At 47.3% G+C, this 17,566-nt stretch overlaps 1 protein-coding gene and 1 pseudogene across 1 annotated transcript; both read left to right on the forward strand.

Annotated features, from left to right (window-relative positions):
• Positions 1-4,797: 4,797 nt before the first annotated feature.
• LOC107324971 lies at positions 4,798-5,806 on the forward strand (annotated as a pseudogene).
• A 10,312-nt stretch (positions 5,807-16,118) lies between these two features.
• Positions 16,119-16,476, forward strand: LOC107324968 (feather keratin Cos1-1/Cos1-3/Cos2-1-like). Its single transcript, XM_015885409.2, has one exon. The coding sequence runs from the start codon at positions 16,171-16,173 to the stop codon at positions 16,474-16,476; it is 306 nt and encodes a 101-aa protein (XP_015740895.1). The 5' UTR covers positions 16,119-16,170.
• Positions 16,477-17,566: the final 1,090 nt, after the last annotated feature.

A 17,566-nucleotide genomic window follows, 5' to 3' on the forward strand; every position in this document is an offset into this window, starting at 1 on the left:
TTAATCAGTGATAGTAAGAACAGGACAACATGTACTGTCTTTCAAGTAAGACCAAGTAGAATTAGGTGAGATATTAGGAAGACGTTCTTTCCTATGAGGATGGTGAGGCACTGGAACAGGTTGCCCAGAGATGTTGTTGATTCCACATCCGGGAAAGTGTTCACGGCCAGGATGGGTGGGACTGCAAGACATCTGAGTCACCTGTCTCACAAATGCAATCCTGCAGTACAAATCTTTGGACATTTCATAACAGAATTTCAAAGAATCCTTCATAAGAGAATGGGCAGGGCAAAAAATCTGGAAATGAATACGTAGCACCGAGGGAAATCAAAACACAGCCCACATAATGAGAAAGGGTGGCATATATTCAGGTTAGCTTGTCAGAAAATTATTGCCTGTAGCAAGGGTGTCTCAGGGCCTGCAGCAATAAAGGACCAGTATAAAAGACATCCCAGATTCCATCTCCCTTTTCCTCTTCGCTACCTCCATCTTGTTGGGAACCTGGTAAGTGCAAAGTCCTCCATCCATCTTACTCTTGAGAAGTGAGATTTTGCCTCAATAGAAATGTTACCAGATAGTATTGCTCTATCCTGTGGGAGAGCATAGAAGGGATAATGTCTGTGCAGAGTGTATTTGTGACACAGCTTACATGGCTATATATTTATATATTCAGAGAGAATCTCCATGGGTCACACTGCTCCATGTAGTGCTCTGTCACAAGGAAGAGATGTGAGCTTTTGTTACAGCCTCCACCTGCATCCTTAGTGGCTGCCTTGGCTGTTTTGTAAGAGGCTACTCAGGCTGTCCCTAACATATCCTTGTGATTTACTTCCTTGTATTTCTCTCTCCCAGGTGTACCTCCAGCCCTGAGACATGTCCTGCTACACCCAGTGTGTGCCATGCAGGCCCTGTGGCCCAACTCCTCTGGCCAGCAGCTGCAACGAGCCCTGTGTCAGGCAGTGTCAGAGTTCCAATGTTGTCTTTGAGCCCTCTCCTGTGGTGGTGACCCTGCCTGGACCCATCCTCAGCTCCTTCCCACAGAACACCGTCGCGGGATCCTCCACCTCTGCTGCTGTTGGTAGCATTCTCAGTTTGATGGGTGTGCCCATCTACTCGGGGGCTTTGTCTTGTCTGGCTCGGCAGCCGCTACATGTGGCAGAAGTATCCGCCTGCTAATTCGCGGTGGCCTGTGGTTCTGGTGAGAAAATTCGTCCTTATACCCAAACGTGTGCTCATTCAAGAGGAATCATTGTAGTACTGCTTACAGAATACCTGACGTCATCCTCATCTACTTATAGATTATGCTGAGTGGAGGGGTAGCCCTGTGGATTTCTGACACGTGATTCCATGTCTCACATATCCAATCCTATTTCACCTACCTATCTCTGTCTGCATCTTTCTCTCTAATAGTTTTTTTACTATGAATCCGCTGAGATGTGTGGTTCCTAGACCAAATTCAACACTCTATCTAAAAATAAGCACATTCCTGCATTAACTCAACAAGGGATCGTGTGGAAACTGGCTTGCAGAGCCTCTGCTCAAAGAGATCTATTTGTCCTTTTGAAATGTTCATTAAAGATTTTCGCATCTTAGTTTGAGTCTTGATAATTATTTCTCTCTCTTGTGTGGCCTTCTAGAGCGCCAGAGAGAGATGGCTTTACTCTGGTGGGTACAGGTGAATGTTTAGTATGATACTTCTCCATCCCATTAGAAAGAGAGGGGTGGACAGTCCTGTCGAGTACTGTGTTTTCATCGTTTCTCCTCTTGCAGATGAAGAGCAAAATGAATTACTAGCACTGTCAGAGAGCAGCATTTGGCCTTTGACTAATAATGTTTGTGCCTACACTACCATACACAGATCCTGCAGAGTAGAACAAACCTCTGAAGCTGCTCAGGGAAATGTTTCTGACTGTGTGAAGGCATGGCAACAGGCAACCCTGCGGCTCTGTAGGAGACAGGGTTCCTCCTGCGCTTCGTAGTCTCTCACTGGGAAGGACAAGAGCGTAAGAAGATGGAATAGAACGGTGTGATGTCTCTCTGATGCAGCACAGCTTGACAGTTTTGCCGTCTGCCGACCTCAACGTAACTCGTCTTGACTGACATTGGCTCCAGGCAATGTCAGCTATGGTGACTGCCTTCTTTCCTCTCGAGTAAGGCCGGGAGGGCGCCTGGTCAGGATGAATTGACGCCCTTACCAGGCAGCGCCTCTGCGGGCCAACGGCACTGTCCAACACGCCCAAAGCGGTTCATGCCGGCGCGTCGCCCATCTCTCCTCCCCGTGCAACAACGCGCAGTAATACACGCCGCGTCCCCGGCCTGGCCGGGCGAGCCAGAGGGCGCTGTAGGGCGGCGTCTTCGACACCGACAGCAGCCCTCCGGTCGGCAACCTCTTTGGAGCCTTTAAGAGTGCTGCGAGGAATGCGGGCTTGTGCCCGGTAGCTGCCGGTACCAGTGATGTACTCGTAGGTCTTATTGTTGTGGTGTGAACGGTGATGTGAGCGTTGCCCCGCTGGTCGATGGCCGACAGCTCTGCGCACTGAGCATTGTCAACAGCCACTGGCAGAAAGAAAAGAAGGCATGTAACTCAGAAATCCGTTTTCTCCTAAATGAATTTCATGAAGGAAGAGAAGATGTCCACGAGGCGAAACGATGCGGCGGACAGAAGAGGAGTCCCGGTCTCAGGGCAGGCGCCCTCCGTCCCGCCGCGCAGCGGCAGTTTTCACGCACTCAGGAGCATGAGACCAGCCGCAGCCCGCGCCAGCGGCGCATCCGCCGCTCCGCGCTCGGCTCAGCTCTACACGAGCTCGGCTGTGCCCGCCGCGATCTCTCCTCCCCGCGCCGCTGCCAGCTCCGCCCCGGGGCTGTTATTGTTGGATGTCAATCAAGGGATCTGCTCTTCAACACGTCGTTGAAAAGGGCTGAAATGGAGTACATGGATAGTATTCCTTAGTCTCCCTTCTGAGTCCTCTGATGTCTTTGATGCATGTTGTTTTTTGTCCTAGCTATGACACCATCCCTCCAATGTATGACTGCCTGAGACTGAATGAGAGATGCATTATAATGATAGAGCGTTATCAACCCTGGATGCATCCACATATCTCAAGGGCAGCAAGTATGTCCAATGGATTAAGTTCTCCAGTTTGGTTTTCTTCTTATAGGGAGTGCTTCTTTTCCTTGAATTCTGTGACTAAAGCTAGGAAGTGTAAAGGATCAGTCCTAAAAGATTATCACGAAAATGGTGGAAAGATGTTTAGCCATCATTTTAATTACACGTTTGCTTGTCCTCACATGTTTCTGACATATTTGTGATCCAATGGAAATACGCCTCCTTAGCTTCTTTTTTGCTGGCACATGTGGACGTAAGGATACTTTTCTCACTATTATTCCGCAGGCAAGTTTTCTTGTCAGTGCAGGCCTAGTGGTGTTTTTGCCTGTATCTATGCATGGAGCAATGTCTCAGGTTTGCTGACAGTCTGGACTGCCCTTGCAGCAAGAGGTCAAAATGTTAATTTTGTATGTACGAAGGCATCCATTATGCACTGATCAAAAAAGGTTATTCATTCAGTTGTTTGTCTTGGTGTGGCTCACTGGAAGTATTTTGCAATTCTTGGGCTCCAAAACACAGCAAGTTTTTTGTTGAAGTTGTTTAATGCGGCGAGAGGCAGGCAGCAGAGCTGATAGGGTGGCTGAAGGCATATCCTTTGAGGAGAGTTTGAGACATGTGTGTTGTAAAGCTTTGAAGTGGCTCATTACTCTCTTTACAACTTTCTCGAAGAGTGAAAGCGAGAGGGAGGTGCCAGTCTTTTCTCCTGTTATCTGGTGACAGGACATGTCGGGGGAATTGGCACAAAACCTGTACCCAGGAGATGTAGGTCAGGCAGGAGTGATACTGTAAATCAGTCAATCATGACTCACATCGATCAAACCAGAGTGCTCGAGCAGGATTCTTATTTTACTCGTGCGATGCGTGGGGGATAAGCTCCACATATCATGTGTATGTTGCACAAAAAATCCTCAGCTTAGATTCTTTTGCTTATGTTATATATGCAAAACATTTTCCTGTACAGTACATAGGTATTCCATACTTCCCATTAACGTAGGATCTGCACCATCATACATGTTTCAGACATTTTGTGGTGGTGATCCTACAGCCCCTCTGGATGAAGTCACTATTTTTCCTTCCCTCTGCTCACTGCTTGAACCCCATTTTCACTAATGCTCGGGTGTGCTCTTTGTCTTGATCACACAAGAACTGCATTCACAATATTTGCTGAATCAAAGTAGAACTTCCCTTATCGACTTAATTCAAGGTGTAGGTATGTCACTATAATCTACTTGTACAAAAGCTCAGATTCTTCCTGTTTTGTAAACAAACTCGGGGTATTCATCAAGGAGTATTAGCAAGCCTAACAATATTGCAACAACCGTGTCACAAAGAAAAAGAGGACTAAAGATACATACATCTGCATTTCTGTGACTTTGCTGGGAAACACATCTGCCAGGTTTGCTCTGAGGTTGTTCAGCTTGAGACTGTGGGACATGTAAGTCACACAAACACTCACCTACTCAGGCACGTGTGTGGAATCATGCAAACACCTATACCCAGAGGCACCTGCGTATATGTAGCAGAAAGTGTTTAGCTGTATCACTTCAATGGCCTACTAAGCATGCTGATATCATTAGCCTATGCTGGATTCTTTCAGCATGTGAACTGACTGCTTTGCCCACACTGACATATACTGCCTGGCAAAACTTGGGTCTTTCTTCCTTCCTCTCAGCAGATGCCTTCAGTGAGGAACGGGAGTGACATAAATCCGGATGTGAAAAACAGCAGCACAGGAAACCAACACACAGCCCATATCATTAGCTGGGATGTTTTGCATTCATGAGGACCTTCTCAGAAAATAATCACTGCTGTAAGGGATGCCTCTGGAAATGGGGCAGCTTGGGTCCATTATAAAAGCCAGTCGAGCTCCTTGCTGCCTCATTCACTTCTCTTGCCTCCATCTTCTTGGGAATCAGGTGAGTGTTAAGCTCCTTGTTCTCTCCATTCTGCAGAAATGAGTTCTAAATGTAGTAGAACTCTCAGCTGCTATTAGCTCTGTTCCATGCCTGGCTCTGCTTATCCTGTGAGAGGGAAGTGGGGTGAATGTACATCATGGGTGAGGCTGGGCCTGTAAGGAGGTGGCTTCTGGGCTACGGCCTAGGCTGTAGCTGAACAGGACCCAGTGGCTTTTATTGTGCTCGGTCAGGATGAGACCAAGAATCCCTTGCACATCCCTGAGCTGACTTCAGCTCCCAGCACTGCATGTACATTGATTCCCTCTCAGCATGATGATAGGCTGTTCCTCATGCATTCTGATGTTCTGTTTCCTCCCTGTCCCTTCTGCCAGGTGTACCTCCATCCCTGAGACATGTCCTGCTGTGACCAGTGCCAGCCATGCAGGCCCTGTGGCCCAACCCCTCTGGCCAGCAGCTGCAATGAGCCCTGTGTCAGGCAGTGCCAGCCCTCCACCATTGTCATCCAGCCCTCTCCCGTGGTGGTGACCCTGCCCGGACCCATCCTCAGCTCCTTCCCACAGAACACTGCTGTGGGATCCTCCACCTCTGCTGCTGTTGGCAGCATCCTCAGCTCTGAGGGTGTGCCCATCTCCTCAGGGGGCCTTGACCTCTCCTGCATTTCCAACCGCTACTGTGGCAGAAGGTGCAACCCCTGCTAAAGGAGCTGAACACTGCTCCAGAAAAGGACGCCTATGGAGGCTGAACATGGCACTTGACTGAAGAACAAATTTTGTGGTGCTGCCTTGCATAATAGACTTGTACAGGACTACCTGGAGCCTCCATCAACATGGAGAACATCCACTGATTCTTTCTTCCACTTACTCTTCCTATCTAATATCATTTCTGTCTTTTTTTATTAGAGATCTCTGTTAGTGTCCCCAAAATGAACCCTGAGTGACCTGCTCATCTCCCTAAAACTCTGGGCTCTGTGGCAATGCTGCCATAGGAAAGGGGAACAGCTTCCTGTCTGCTCCTGATGCTCTCTGCACACAGGGTCTCTGCTTGGGGTGACATCATTTCTCAGACTCATTAAACACCTTCTGCATCCCTCTGAGTTTCCTTTTGTGTTGGTGCTTTTTTTGTTTGTTTGTGTCTTTGTTTTGGTTTTCCCACCATCATAGAGATTACAAAAGGAGAATGTGAATCCTGGACTTTCTGAAAACATGGCTCATGTCACTTTATTCACCCACCTCATTCTCTCCATTTTCTCATTTTCTTTTTTTGTTTTGTTTTGCTTTGTTTTGTTTTGTTTTGTTTTGTTTTTCTCCTCTATTTTCCTTAGCAGCCTCTGCTGGAAAAGAAGGCCCATGCACTGCATGAACTCAAACACAGGATAAGACAAATCCTATACAGTGGGGCCCCTGCTCTGAGTGATTTACTTTTCATCTTTGCTTAAAGACACTGGCATCTCACTTTGAGCTTTCTATGTTACCTCCCACCATGTATGTTCTCCAGAGCTGCCCGGGGAGAATGGCTTTGCTCTTGGTGGATATGAGTATTTGTTGTGACCTTTCTCCATTGAGTGAAAAAGGGAGGTTATGTCACACTACAGAGGCTCTGATTTGGGCGGTGATCCTTGCCTCTGAAAGAGGTATTCTGGATATTGCAGAGTAAGAGGCAATCAGCCTTTCACTTGCACTATACCTGCATGTTCTGCAAATGGAGATCATAACTTCCAGTGTCTCCACATGAAAAACTATGAGTGTGTGGGAGGACATAGGCTCAGGCCATCCTGCAGGCTCTTGGGAAGGGAGGTCCTCTTGTTTTCATACATTCTGCATTGAGGAAGGAAAAGAAAGAAGATGGAACAGAACTGCATGAATGTCCCCCTGGTATAAAACACACCTCATGCAGTCAGTCCTGCTGTTGCATGGCTTGCAGACCTGCCCACCTCGGGTTCAACTGTGTCTGGTTGACACTGGCCTCAGTGAATCACTGCTGTGCGTACAGTGCTCATTTCTCTTGAGAACTCAGGGATGTGCACCTTGGTCAGGATGGAGTTCGGTGCACATTAGGCAGTGTTCACTGCAGGCTCAGATGGCACTGTGCCCCTGACCCATTTGCAGATGTACACGGATGGCCCAGTGAGAGGAACCCAAAAGGTTATGCAACTTATCCATTGGACAACATGATGAGAAAGAGAATTGAAACCCAGCAGTCCAGCCCACATGCCCTAGCATCCAATCATATGAGCCCACTGGAGCAATTGGGATGGAGAAAAAGACAGGCAAATGTGTGTACAGGTTAGCCTCAGGCCAGCATCACTTGTCTGAGATGGATCCATCTCAGCACTTTGAGCTAAGTTCTATGCCATCACTGACTTATTCCTAGCCCACAAACCCCTAGGCTTCTCAATCCCAGTGCTCAGAAGAAGCCTCCATGAGGCAGTGGGTGTGGAATAAGCCAGGAAGTGAAGAAACAGCATTAAGGGAAGCAGCCACACAGCTGATTACATTGTCTGTTTTCCATTCATAGCAAGCACCTTAGAAAACTGTCACTTCCATGAAGGCCACATCAGGGCCTGGGGCAGTGCAGGGTCACTATAAAAGGCAGCCTGATTCCTTCACCCTCTAATCAACATCTCTCATCTATTTATTCCTGGAATCCATGTGATTCTGAAGCCCTTTTCCCACATGCTATTCGGATCGTGCCTGAGTGGGACTTGGCTGTAATGGATTTTCCACAAAGAAACAGCAGCTTTGTTGCATCTCATTTTTCTTTTGAGATCATTTCTAGATGAAAGCAACATTTTGCTTCTTTGTACCATTTTGAAGGAATACAAACATCTTCCTTTGGAGGAAATGAAGTGGCCTTTGGAGTCCAAGAGTGTCCTGGACTGTTTAATGTGGAGAAGACTAAGAAGAGATCTTATCAGTGCTAATAAATATATGTAGTGTGGGTGTCAAGGTAATGGGGCCTGGATGTTTATAGTGGTACCCAGGGACAGGTTAAGTGGGAACAGGCACAAACTCATACACAGGAATCTCCATCCAAACATGAGAAAGGACTTCTTTACTTTGAGTGTGAAAGAACAAAGCACTGGAACAAGCTGCCCAAAGAGGTTTTGGAATCTCTTTCTCTGGGCATATTCAGAACCTGAAACCTGTAGACCTGAAGACCTGAAATGCTTCCCTGGGGGATTTTCTGGCAACTCTCTGAGGGTCAGTCCTTGTTTTCTGGGGATAAGTTGAGGGCATGAGAGGGGATTTTCACTCCCTTGGAGTGATGGTGAGATGTGGATTTTATAGATGGTGTGCTCGGTGGAGAAGCAATGGGTGGGATGGCTTTACATTAGGGGTAGTGTCAACCCTGGCTTCTATGACAACATGGCCAGTGTCTACTATTATTCTCTTCCACTCTTGTTCTCACTTTTCTTTACATTTTTTTTTTTTTTTTTTTTTCCCTCACTCACTCAAGGAACTCTTTTAGATACACCTACACTCTCTGCCTAAAGAGATCTGCTACATGCCTCTCTCCAGTTTTGTGCCTGGTAGAAGGATGCCCTGTAGAAACTCCTCTGTTCATAGCATGTGTCCTGTCTTCTCCTGCTACATCCCACACTAGAGGCTTTCACTTTGTTGCATTCCTGAGTGTTTCTCCATGTGACCTTAACAACTGCACAGAGATGGCCTTAGGAGAAAACCATTACTTTCATGGGAATTAGATAAGGGCACTCTATCACTCCTGTAGGCATGGGAGAGTGGGACACATTGAACAGATTCATCTTTCAAGCACTGTTACTTAAAGCTGATGAAGACATATTTAGATACACCATAAGGAAAAACCATCATTCCTCACCTTGCTGGGTCATGTGATAGGAAATATCCTACTGCAGGACACATTTGTATCAGCAAGGATGGGTTTGTTAAAAATGTGAATGTCAAAGACAGCCTTAGCTGCAGTGACCGTGAAATCGTAGAATCCTGAAAATCCATTTGTTGAAGGGGATGTCAGATTTCATCTAGTTTCAAATACTATGTTGAGGGCAGGGGTGACAAATGCTAAATCAGGCATGGGAACAAGCTACCAGGGCTCCATCCAAACTAGACTTAGAACATCTCCAGGGGTAGGGCACCCACAGATCCTCTCGGTTACCAGTTCCAGCACTTCACCATCCACTCAGTGAAAGGGTATATATGAGGCTGTAGGTCTGGGTGCAGTATTCCAGATGGGGCTGACCATCACCTTCCTTGTCCAGATAGGCACTTCTCTTTTGAGCCAGTCATGGACCTACTTCACAGGGCTTCTCTCAAGCCATCCTTCTCTCAGTCTGTACAGATATCTGGGGTTTCCCCAACACTAATGCAATATCTTGCACTCAGCATCGTTGAACCTCAGTGTGTTCATACTGGCTCATCCTTCAAGCTTGTGCAGGTCCCTTAGGATGGCATCCCCACTTCAGTTATATCAGCTGCACCACTGAGTTTCCTGTCATCCACAAACTTGCTGAGGATGCACTCGATCTCAATATCTATGTTGTTATTAAAAATTATTTGTAAAGCTTCACAGTGACATGGGCACGGGGATTGACATCACCCACAGTAGCAATGAGAAAATATCTGAAGAAACACAACGAGAAGTTCAAGGGATATGAACTTCCCCCACTGTTCTTGTGAGAAGCCACATGTAGTACAGCGTTCATCTGTGCATCTCCAAGCATAAGAAAGACACTGACCTGTTGGAGTGATTCCAGAGAAGGGCCATGAATGTGATCAGAGAGTTGGAGAACTCCTGCTCTGAGTGACTTGTTGTTGTCACAACAAGTGACAAATTGAAGAGGAGGCTCTGGGGAGACTTTGGAGCAGACTCCTCTGGCCAGCAGCTGCAATGAGCCGTGTGTCAGGCAGTGCCAGAGTTCCAATGTTGTCATTGAGCCCTCTCCCGTGGTGGTGACCCTGCCTGGACCCATCCTCAGCTCCTTCCCACAGAACACCGTCGTGGGATCCTCCACCTCCGCTGCTGTTGACAGCATCCTCAGTTTTGAGGGAGTGCCCATCACCTCGGGGGGCTTTCATTTGTCTGGCATTGGCAGCCGCTACTGTGGCAGAAGGTGCTCGCCCTGCTAAATTTGCTGGGTGTGTTTCTGGATAAATTTGTCCATATACCCTGAACGTGGTGCTGTATCAAGAATGAATCATCTAGTCCCTGCTTAAAGAATTCCTGACCATCCTCATCTACTCTGGGATATGCTGAGTGGAAGGGGAAATCCTGGGCTTTCTTAAGACATGGCTCATGTCTCATTTTCTTTTTCTCTACCGACCCATCTCTCCATTTTCCTTTCCCACCACCCATCCCACACACTCTGAACTTTTTTTTCTTTTTTTCCCCCCCTCTCTGCTTCTGTGCATTATGAGAGTCCCGAGAATCATCCCGTACCTTTCCAAAAAGACAGGCACTAATCTTGTGTGTGCTCAAAGATGGGCCTGAATTAATTCTGTTCTGTGAAACCTCTGCTCACTGTGATCTCGTTTTTCTCTGCAAACATTCGTTAAATATTTCTGCGTCTCATTTGAGCTTTTGAGTTTTCTTTCCACCATTTATGGCCTCTTGTCCTGCCCAGGGAGAATGGCTTTGCTCTTGGTGTATATTGTTTGAGTGATTTTGGAGACCCTTCTCCATTCCCAGAAGAATAGGAGGTTGTAACACACTGCACAGGATTTCACAGGGAATGATCTGAATTGCATGGGAGCACGGCTTTGTAGTCAGTGAGCATGAGTGTTTAAAGAAACAGTTCTCCATTCCCTGGAGAATGGGAGGTTGTGAAGCAGCGCACTGACTCTTCTCTTGAGCACTGTCCCTAGCAGTCCATAGAAGATATGCCTGTCTAAGATCATACTAGTGGCTACTTGCAGTATTTCTGCCTACAACTGTCTACACAGGTCCAGCAGAGAGAGAACACAGCCTCTTCATTGCTAACAGGAAAAGCTGTAATTGTGTGGAAGGCCATAGGAACAATCAGCCCCACAGGCTTTTAGGAACAGGGCTCCTCCTGCTCTCATACGTACTGCTTTGGAGTAAGACAAGAGAGTAGGAGATGGAATAGAACTGCATGGATGTCTCTCTGATTTCAGACACAGTTTATGTTGACAGTTTTGCCGTCTTGCTCACCTCAAATGTCACTATTTGTGACTGACATTGGCCCCAGTCAGTGTCAGCTATGGGGGCGGTGTTCTTTTCTCTCGAGATCTCAGGGAGGTGCACTCTGGTCAGGATGGAGTTTGGCGGCCCTTACAAGCAGCGCCCCCGCGTGCACGGAAGGCACTGTGCCCCCGTCACGCCCAAAGAGATTCATGCTTGCCCGCAGCCCCGGCTTCGTTTTCCGTGGGTTCACAGCACAGAAATACACCGCCGCGTCCCCGAGCCGGGGCTGGGAGAGCTAGAGGACGCTGGAGCAGCGGTCTTCCGACACACTTTAATTACACACTTTAGTGATGGACCTTTCTTTGGGGATCTGGAAAGTATCCTGCACTACTTCTGTTCCCATACTCTCATCCTTGGAGCAGAACAGAAGGATGCAAAAGTGGACAGCAGAATTTTCCTGAGAGCAGTTTGAGATAGGGTAAGAATCAGGAGCTGGGCCACTTCTTACTAGAAGGGCAATGGAGACCCTAAGGAGCTACCCAACGTGACATCAATTGCCTTTGCAGGTCTCTTCCAGCACATGAGCTGAATCTTAGGTCCAAATGCATGTGTATTGCCCAAAAATGCTTGAGCGTCTCTTCCAGCCACTTCTAAGATGCCTTCTGCAAGGACTAAACATAGCATAAAGCCAGAAATAAAATTGAACAGCATAGAAAAATATCACGGGGTCTATACTGGCAATGTTTTGCATTCAAGTGGAGCTTCTCAGAAAATATTATTGCTGTCTTTTCTCTTCAGAGATCTCTCTTGGTAACCCTCAAAATCATCCACAAGTTACCTGCTTACCTCGCTATAATTTTTGGCCAGGAAATGAGAGCCCTGTGGCAACGCTGCTGTAGGAGTGTTTTTTGTCTGTTCCTGTCGCACTCCACACTTGGTGTCCACTCTTGGAGTGATTTTATTTCCTTCTTCAGACTCATAAAGCATTTGCTGCATCCTTGAGTGTGTCCTTCCCTGCGTGTGTGGAAGAAGAGTGGGTGCTACTAAATCCAGCAACGGTGGTAAAAGCTAACTGGACATAGCAGCGGTTATTTTTAGATGCTAAAAACAAGTACATGTAATGTAGCCAAACGAAAGGTTAAATCTGGCAACTGCCAAAACGTTGTGTCTAGGCAAGTTCCTTAAGGGAAATGTTTTCATATTATAACAAGTGTGTTTTTCTCCTTGTGGTGTGATGTAAATTGATCCTGGAATTCCCCCGCACTCCCCAGGCTCCTGCAACAAGATACTCTGCACTTCAGCCAAGCCTCAGTAGTATGGAAGGGCAGCTGCTGGGAGTCTCAGGTGAGGTTGAATTTGGCGGATAATGGCAGGGCTGGATTTGAATGCTGTTGAATGGGATGGTGCCACAATCACAGCACTCTTCAGCACAGTGTCTTGCTTGGCCCAGTTGCCCCACGATAAGAAAATCCAGAGGTTCCCTGTGTCTTGACTTCCTTGCTGTTTTCCAACTCGAAAAATGCAGTCACACCTTCAGCAAGGCCACTCCTTTTTATTGTTTTTTTTTTTTTGTAAAAAAACCAACAGTGTTCACAGATAACCTTGTAAACTGTCACAGGCAGGGAATCAGGGAATCATAGCATACCCTGAGGTAGAATAGGCAAACAGACAAAAGTCAGTGACTCCATCATCTTTCTCCACACAGGCTTAAGAAAATGTAAACCAAAATCCTCTTGAGTCCTGCCTCCTTTGTAACACATTGTCTTGTGTCTGTTTCAAGAAATCTACTAAAAAATGGGAATACTGGTGTGATGAAAGCACAAGTGGAGAATGCCTTCTGGTGAGTGAAAGGAGAGGGAGCAAGGAGAACTATGAATATGATGCAGGTGTCAGAAACAACTATAAAAAGAGAGCAGCTTGGACAATAAGGAAGGAGCCATGAAATTCCTCTCCCAGAGGCCAGGGTAAGAACAGTCCCAGTACCACAGGACAAGTGCACATTGATATTACTGCTGTATTTCAGTATAGTGTTGTTATGGTTTTGTAATTTGGTTGGTGTTGGTATTCCACATCAGAACACCATGCCGAATAATGGGAGTAAAGGGGATAAGTTTTTTTTTTTCTGTGGACTGCCTTAAATGGGCATGTGGGGAGCAGCACTGGAGGGGAAGTCGGGAAGAGGATGGGGTTTCTGGCCCGGCTCTCTGCGAGGAGACAGCGCAGTCGGAGCTTCCCACCTTCCACAGCTCATCGGTGACATTGGGGACATGGCATTCTCTTTGTTGAAACTCTCTTGTTGTTGTTTAGTGTTATTAGGTTATTAAACTGCCGTTCATTCTCAGATCACTTTTTCCTATTTCATTTTTTTTTGACCCAATCGTAATATCCCTTCCCTTCCCCTCTCCTGATATGCACGTGGCCGGGCCGGGCCGCTCCGTGCCATGCTGCACCGCGCTGCTAGAGAAGGGAGGCACTTTTGTTCCTGCTCCCCTGGGTTTGTCCCCACTGTCCCGGAGTGAGCTCTAGAGGGAACTCAGTGACAAGTGCGTATGTCAACCAAGGGCAACACTGAGAAAACTAGACATTCAGTGATACTTAGATGACTGCTTTTCACCTGGAAACAGAAGTGTTTCTTCTGTTGACACGGAAATTCTCCACTTTTGGGAACAATACTATACCAGATCTCAAGAACATGAACTAAGGAAGATATACACTGGGATCCTTTGTTGCCTTTAACTTCCCACAGTGAAGTGAAAGGCAACAAAGGTGAGGCCATTCCCATCAAGATTTGGAGACACATGGAAAAGGAAATGAAAACAAGACCACATGTAAACTGGTGTGGTCTGTTTAAGCCTAGAAGATTCTATTTGGTCACCTATGTCCTGCTGTCCTTTGCCATAGTTCTAAGATTTGCAGTGTCACTGCTGTTTTGTTGAAGCCATTATCCTGAGACCAAGTGTCACTATATCCCTCCTCCTGGTCTCTCTAGGTATTCCCTTCTCTCCCAGTCGCTGCATCCTCTGACAAACGGCCCTCTGAATATAAGGATTACTTCATCTCAAAGGACCCAGCAGATTCCCATGGGAACTTCTTTCCACCTGGGTCAGGAGATGGGATGACCTTATGGAAGCAGGTGGGTGCTGGGAGATGCTAGGGGGCACCAGGGAAAGACTAGATTTGGCTGCAGGCACTAATCAGTTAAACACAAACATTGCAGACTTCTCTAGATTCATTCAGATTTTGAGGTATTCAGGCTGTGCCAGCATATGATGCCAGCGCACAGAGGGAACACTGTAGGTGTTGTGACCTGCTGGACTTGTGCACGGGGTCAGGCTAATTCTGCAGAAGCACATATCATGTGTGCATACACATAAACACACGCGTGCCTGCACACAGGTGTTACATCAATGTCCTGGGAAAAAAAAAAATAAAAAAAAAAATAAAAAAAAAATTCAAGCAATGCAGGCACAGAAACAGAAGCTCATGCACACTTCAGGTACAAGTGTGCACTCAACACCAATGCACATGGCTGGTAGGCTCATGCTGAATAAATGGGAAGCTGACTGAGGAGACACTGGGGGCCTCTCTGGCAGGGCAAGGCTGCAGTGCTCTGAGCAGGACAGGGCTCCAGATGAGATGACAGCACAGTTTGTAGATGTGCATTGACAGGCCATTGAGTGGAGCCCAAGGAAATCACACAGTTTCTCCTTAGGTCAGTGGGTTGAGGAAGAGAACTGAAACCTAGCAGTTCAAGCCACTTGCCTTGGTATCCAAACTCATGAGACCATTAGATCAAGTTGGGATAGAGAAAAAGAGGATGAAAAGGCAAATGTGCATGCATGGTAGCCCCAGCCAGCATCACTTGCCTGAGCTTGATCCATCTCAGCACTTGAGCTGAGTTCTCTTCCATCATTGACTCATTCCTGTCCCAGAAGTACCGGGGCCTCTCAATTTCAGCACTCAGAAGAAGCCTCCATGAGGGAATGGGTGTGGCATACGCCAGGAAATGAACAAGCAGCATTAGGGGAAGCAGCCACACAGCTCATGTCATTGTCTGTTTCTCATTCATCACAAGCACCTTAGAAAACTGTCACATCCATAAAGGCTATGCCTGGGCCTGGGGCAGTGCAGGGTCTACATTCTTTAATGTAGCCTGATTCCTTCACCCTCTAATCAACGTCTCTCACCTCTTTCTTCTGGGTAGCCACATGAGTCTGAAGCCCTTCTCCCACATGCTTTCTGATCATGACTGGATTGGGCTTGGCTGGGGTGGATTTTCCACTAAGAAAGACAGCAGCCCTGTTGCATCTGGCCAGCCATTTTATATAATCACTGGATAAAGTGAAGTGCATCTTTTGCTCCCCTGTGTAGTTTTACAGGATGACAAACAGCTTCCTTTTGATGAAAGGTGCACTTCAAAGAGTCCTTCTTTGGGGATTGGGCGGGGCGGATACCTGGAAATGAATAGGAAGCAGCACAGGAAATCAAATCAGAGCCCATATGATGAGAAGGGATGGCTTGTATTCCAGGTTAGCATTTCAGAAAATTAGTGCCTGTATCAAGGTTGTCTCTTAGCCTGAAGCAATACAGAACCTGTATAAAAGGCAGCCGAGATTCCAGCTTTTCCATCCTCTTCTCTTGTCTCTTTGTTGGGAAGCAGGTAAGTGTGAAACCCTCTGTTATACTCTTGAAAAGTGAGATTTTGATTCAATAGAAAAGTTATCAGATAGTGATAGTAAGTAGTGGTAGTGGAGACCATAGAAGGGATAATGTCTGTGCAGAGTGTATTCGCGACTGAGATTACATGGCTTCAGATTCATATTGTCAATGAGAGCCTCCCTGGGCCACACTGTTCTTTGTAGGGCCCTGGCATAATGAAGGGATGTGGCACCCTGTCACAGCTTTCACGTCCATCCATAGTAGCTGCCTTGGTTCCTTTGTGAGAGGCTACCCAGGCCGTCTGTCACATATCCTTGTGATTTACTTCCTTGTATTTCTCTCTCCCAGGTGTACCACCAGCCCTGAGACATGTCCTGCTACACCCAGTGTGTGCCATGCCGGCCCTGTGGCCCAACTCCTCTGGCCAGCAGCTGCAATGAGCCCTGTGTCAGGCAGTGCCAGAACTCCAATGTTGTCGTTGAGCCCTCTCCTGTGGTGGTGACCCTGCCCGGACCCATCCTCAGCTCCTTCCCACAGAACACCGTCGTGGGATCCTCCACCTCCGCTGCTGTTGGCAGCATCCTCAGTTCTGAGGGTGTGCCCATCACCTCGGGGGGCTTTGACTTGTCTGGCTTCGGCAGCCGCTACTGTGGCAGAAGGTACCCGCCCTGCTAAATTCGCTGGCCGTGGTTCTGGAGAAATTCGTCCTTATACCCTGAACGTGGTGCTCTATCAAGAAGGAATCTTGTAGTCACTGCTTACAGAATACCTGACCATCCTCATCTACTCTAAGATATGCTGAGTGGAAGGGGTAACCCTGGGATTTCTGACAACGTGATTCATGTCTCACCTTCCATTCCTCATTTCACCTACCTATCTCTGTCTGCACTTTCTCTCTAATAGTTTTTACCTATGATCCCCTGAGATGTGTGGTTCCTCAGAACCTATCCACACTCTACTAGAAAATAAGGCACATTCCCTGCATTAACTCAAACAAGGGATCGTGTGAAACCTGTGCTGCAGAGCCTCTGCTCAAAGAGATCTCATTTTCCTTTTGAAATGTTCATTAAAGATTTCTGCATCTTAGTTTGAGTCTTTGATATTATTTCCCTCCCTGTGTGGCCTCTAGAGCTGCCAGAGAGAATGGCTTTACTCCTGGTGGGTACAGGATGAATGTTTATGTAGATCCTTCTCCATTCCCATTAGAATGAGAGGGTGACAGACTGTAGAGACTGTGTCTTCATCATTTTCCCTTGCAGATGAAGAAAATAATACTAGCAATGTCAGAGGAAGCAGCATTTGGCCTTTGACTATAATGTTTGTGCCTACAACTACCAACACAGATCCTGCAGAGAGAACACAACCTCTGCAGTGCTCACGGGAAATGTTCTGACTGTGTGGAAGGCCATGGCAACAGGCAACCCTGCAGGCTCTTAGGAACAGGGCTCCTCCTGCTCTCGTATGTCCTGCACTGGGGAAGGACAAGAGAGTAGGAGATGGAATAGAACGGTGTGGATGTCTCTCTGATGCCAAGCACAGCTTGACAGTTTTCCGTCCTGCCCACCTCAAACGTAACTCTGTCTGACTGACATTGGCTCCAGGCAATGTCAGCTATGGGTGTACTGCTCTTTTCTCTCGAGAAGGCAGGGAGGTGCGCCCTGGTCTGGATGAAGTTTGACGGCCCTTACAGGCAGCGCCCTCTGCGGGCCCAGACGGCACTGTGCACCCACCACGCCCAAAGCGGTTCATGCCCGGCCGCAGCCCC

The sequence above is a fragment of the Coturnix japonica genome, chromosome 27 (assembly GCF_001577835.2).
Source record: "Coturnix japonica isolate 7356 chromosome 27, Coturnix japonica 2.1, whole genome shotgun sequence".
In the NCBI taxonomy this organism is placed as follows: domain Eukaryota; kingdom Metazoa; phylum Chordata; class Aves; order Galliformes; family Phasianidae; genus Coturnix; species Coturnix japonica.

Excerpts from the sequence above, each read along its gene's own strand:
- LOC107324968 (XM_015885409.2), top strand. The coding sequence starts at position 16,171 with ATGTCCTGCTACACCCAGTGTGTGCCATGCCGGCCCTGTGGCCCAACT.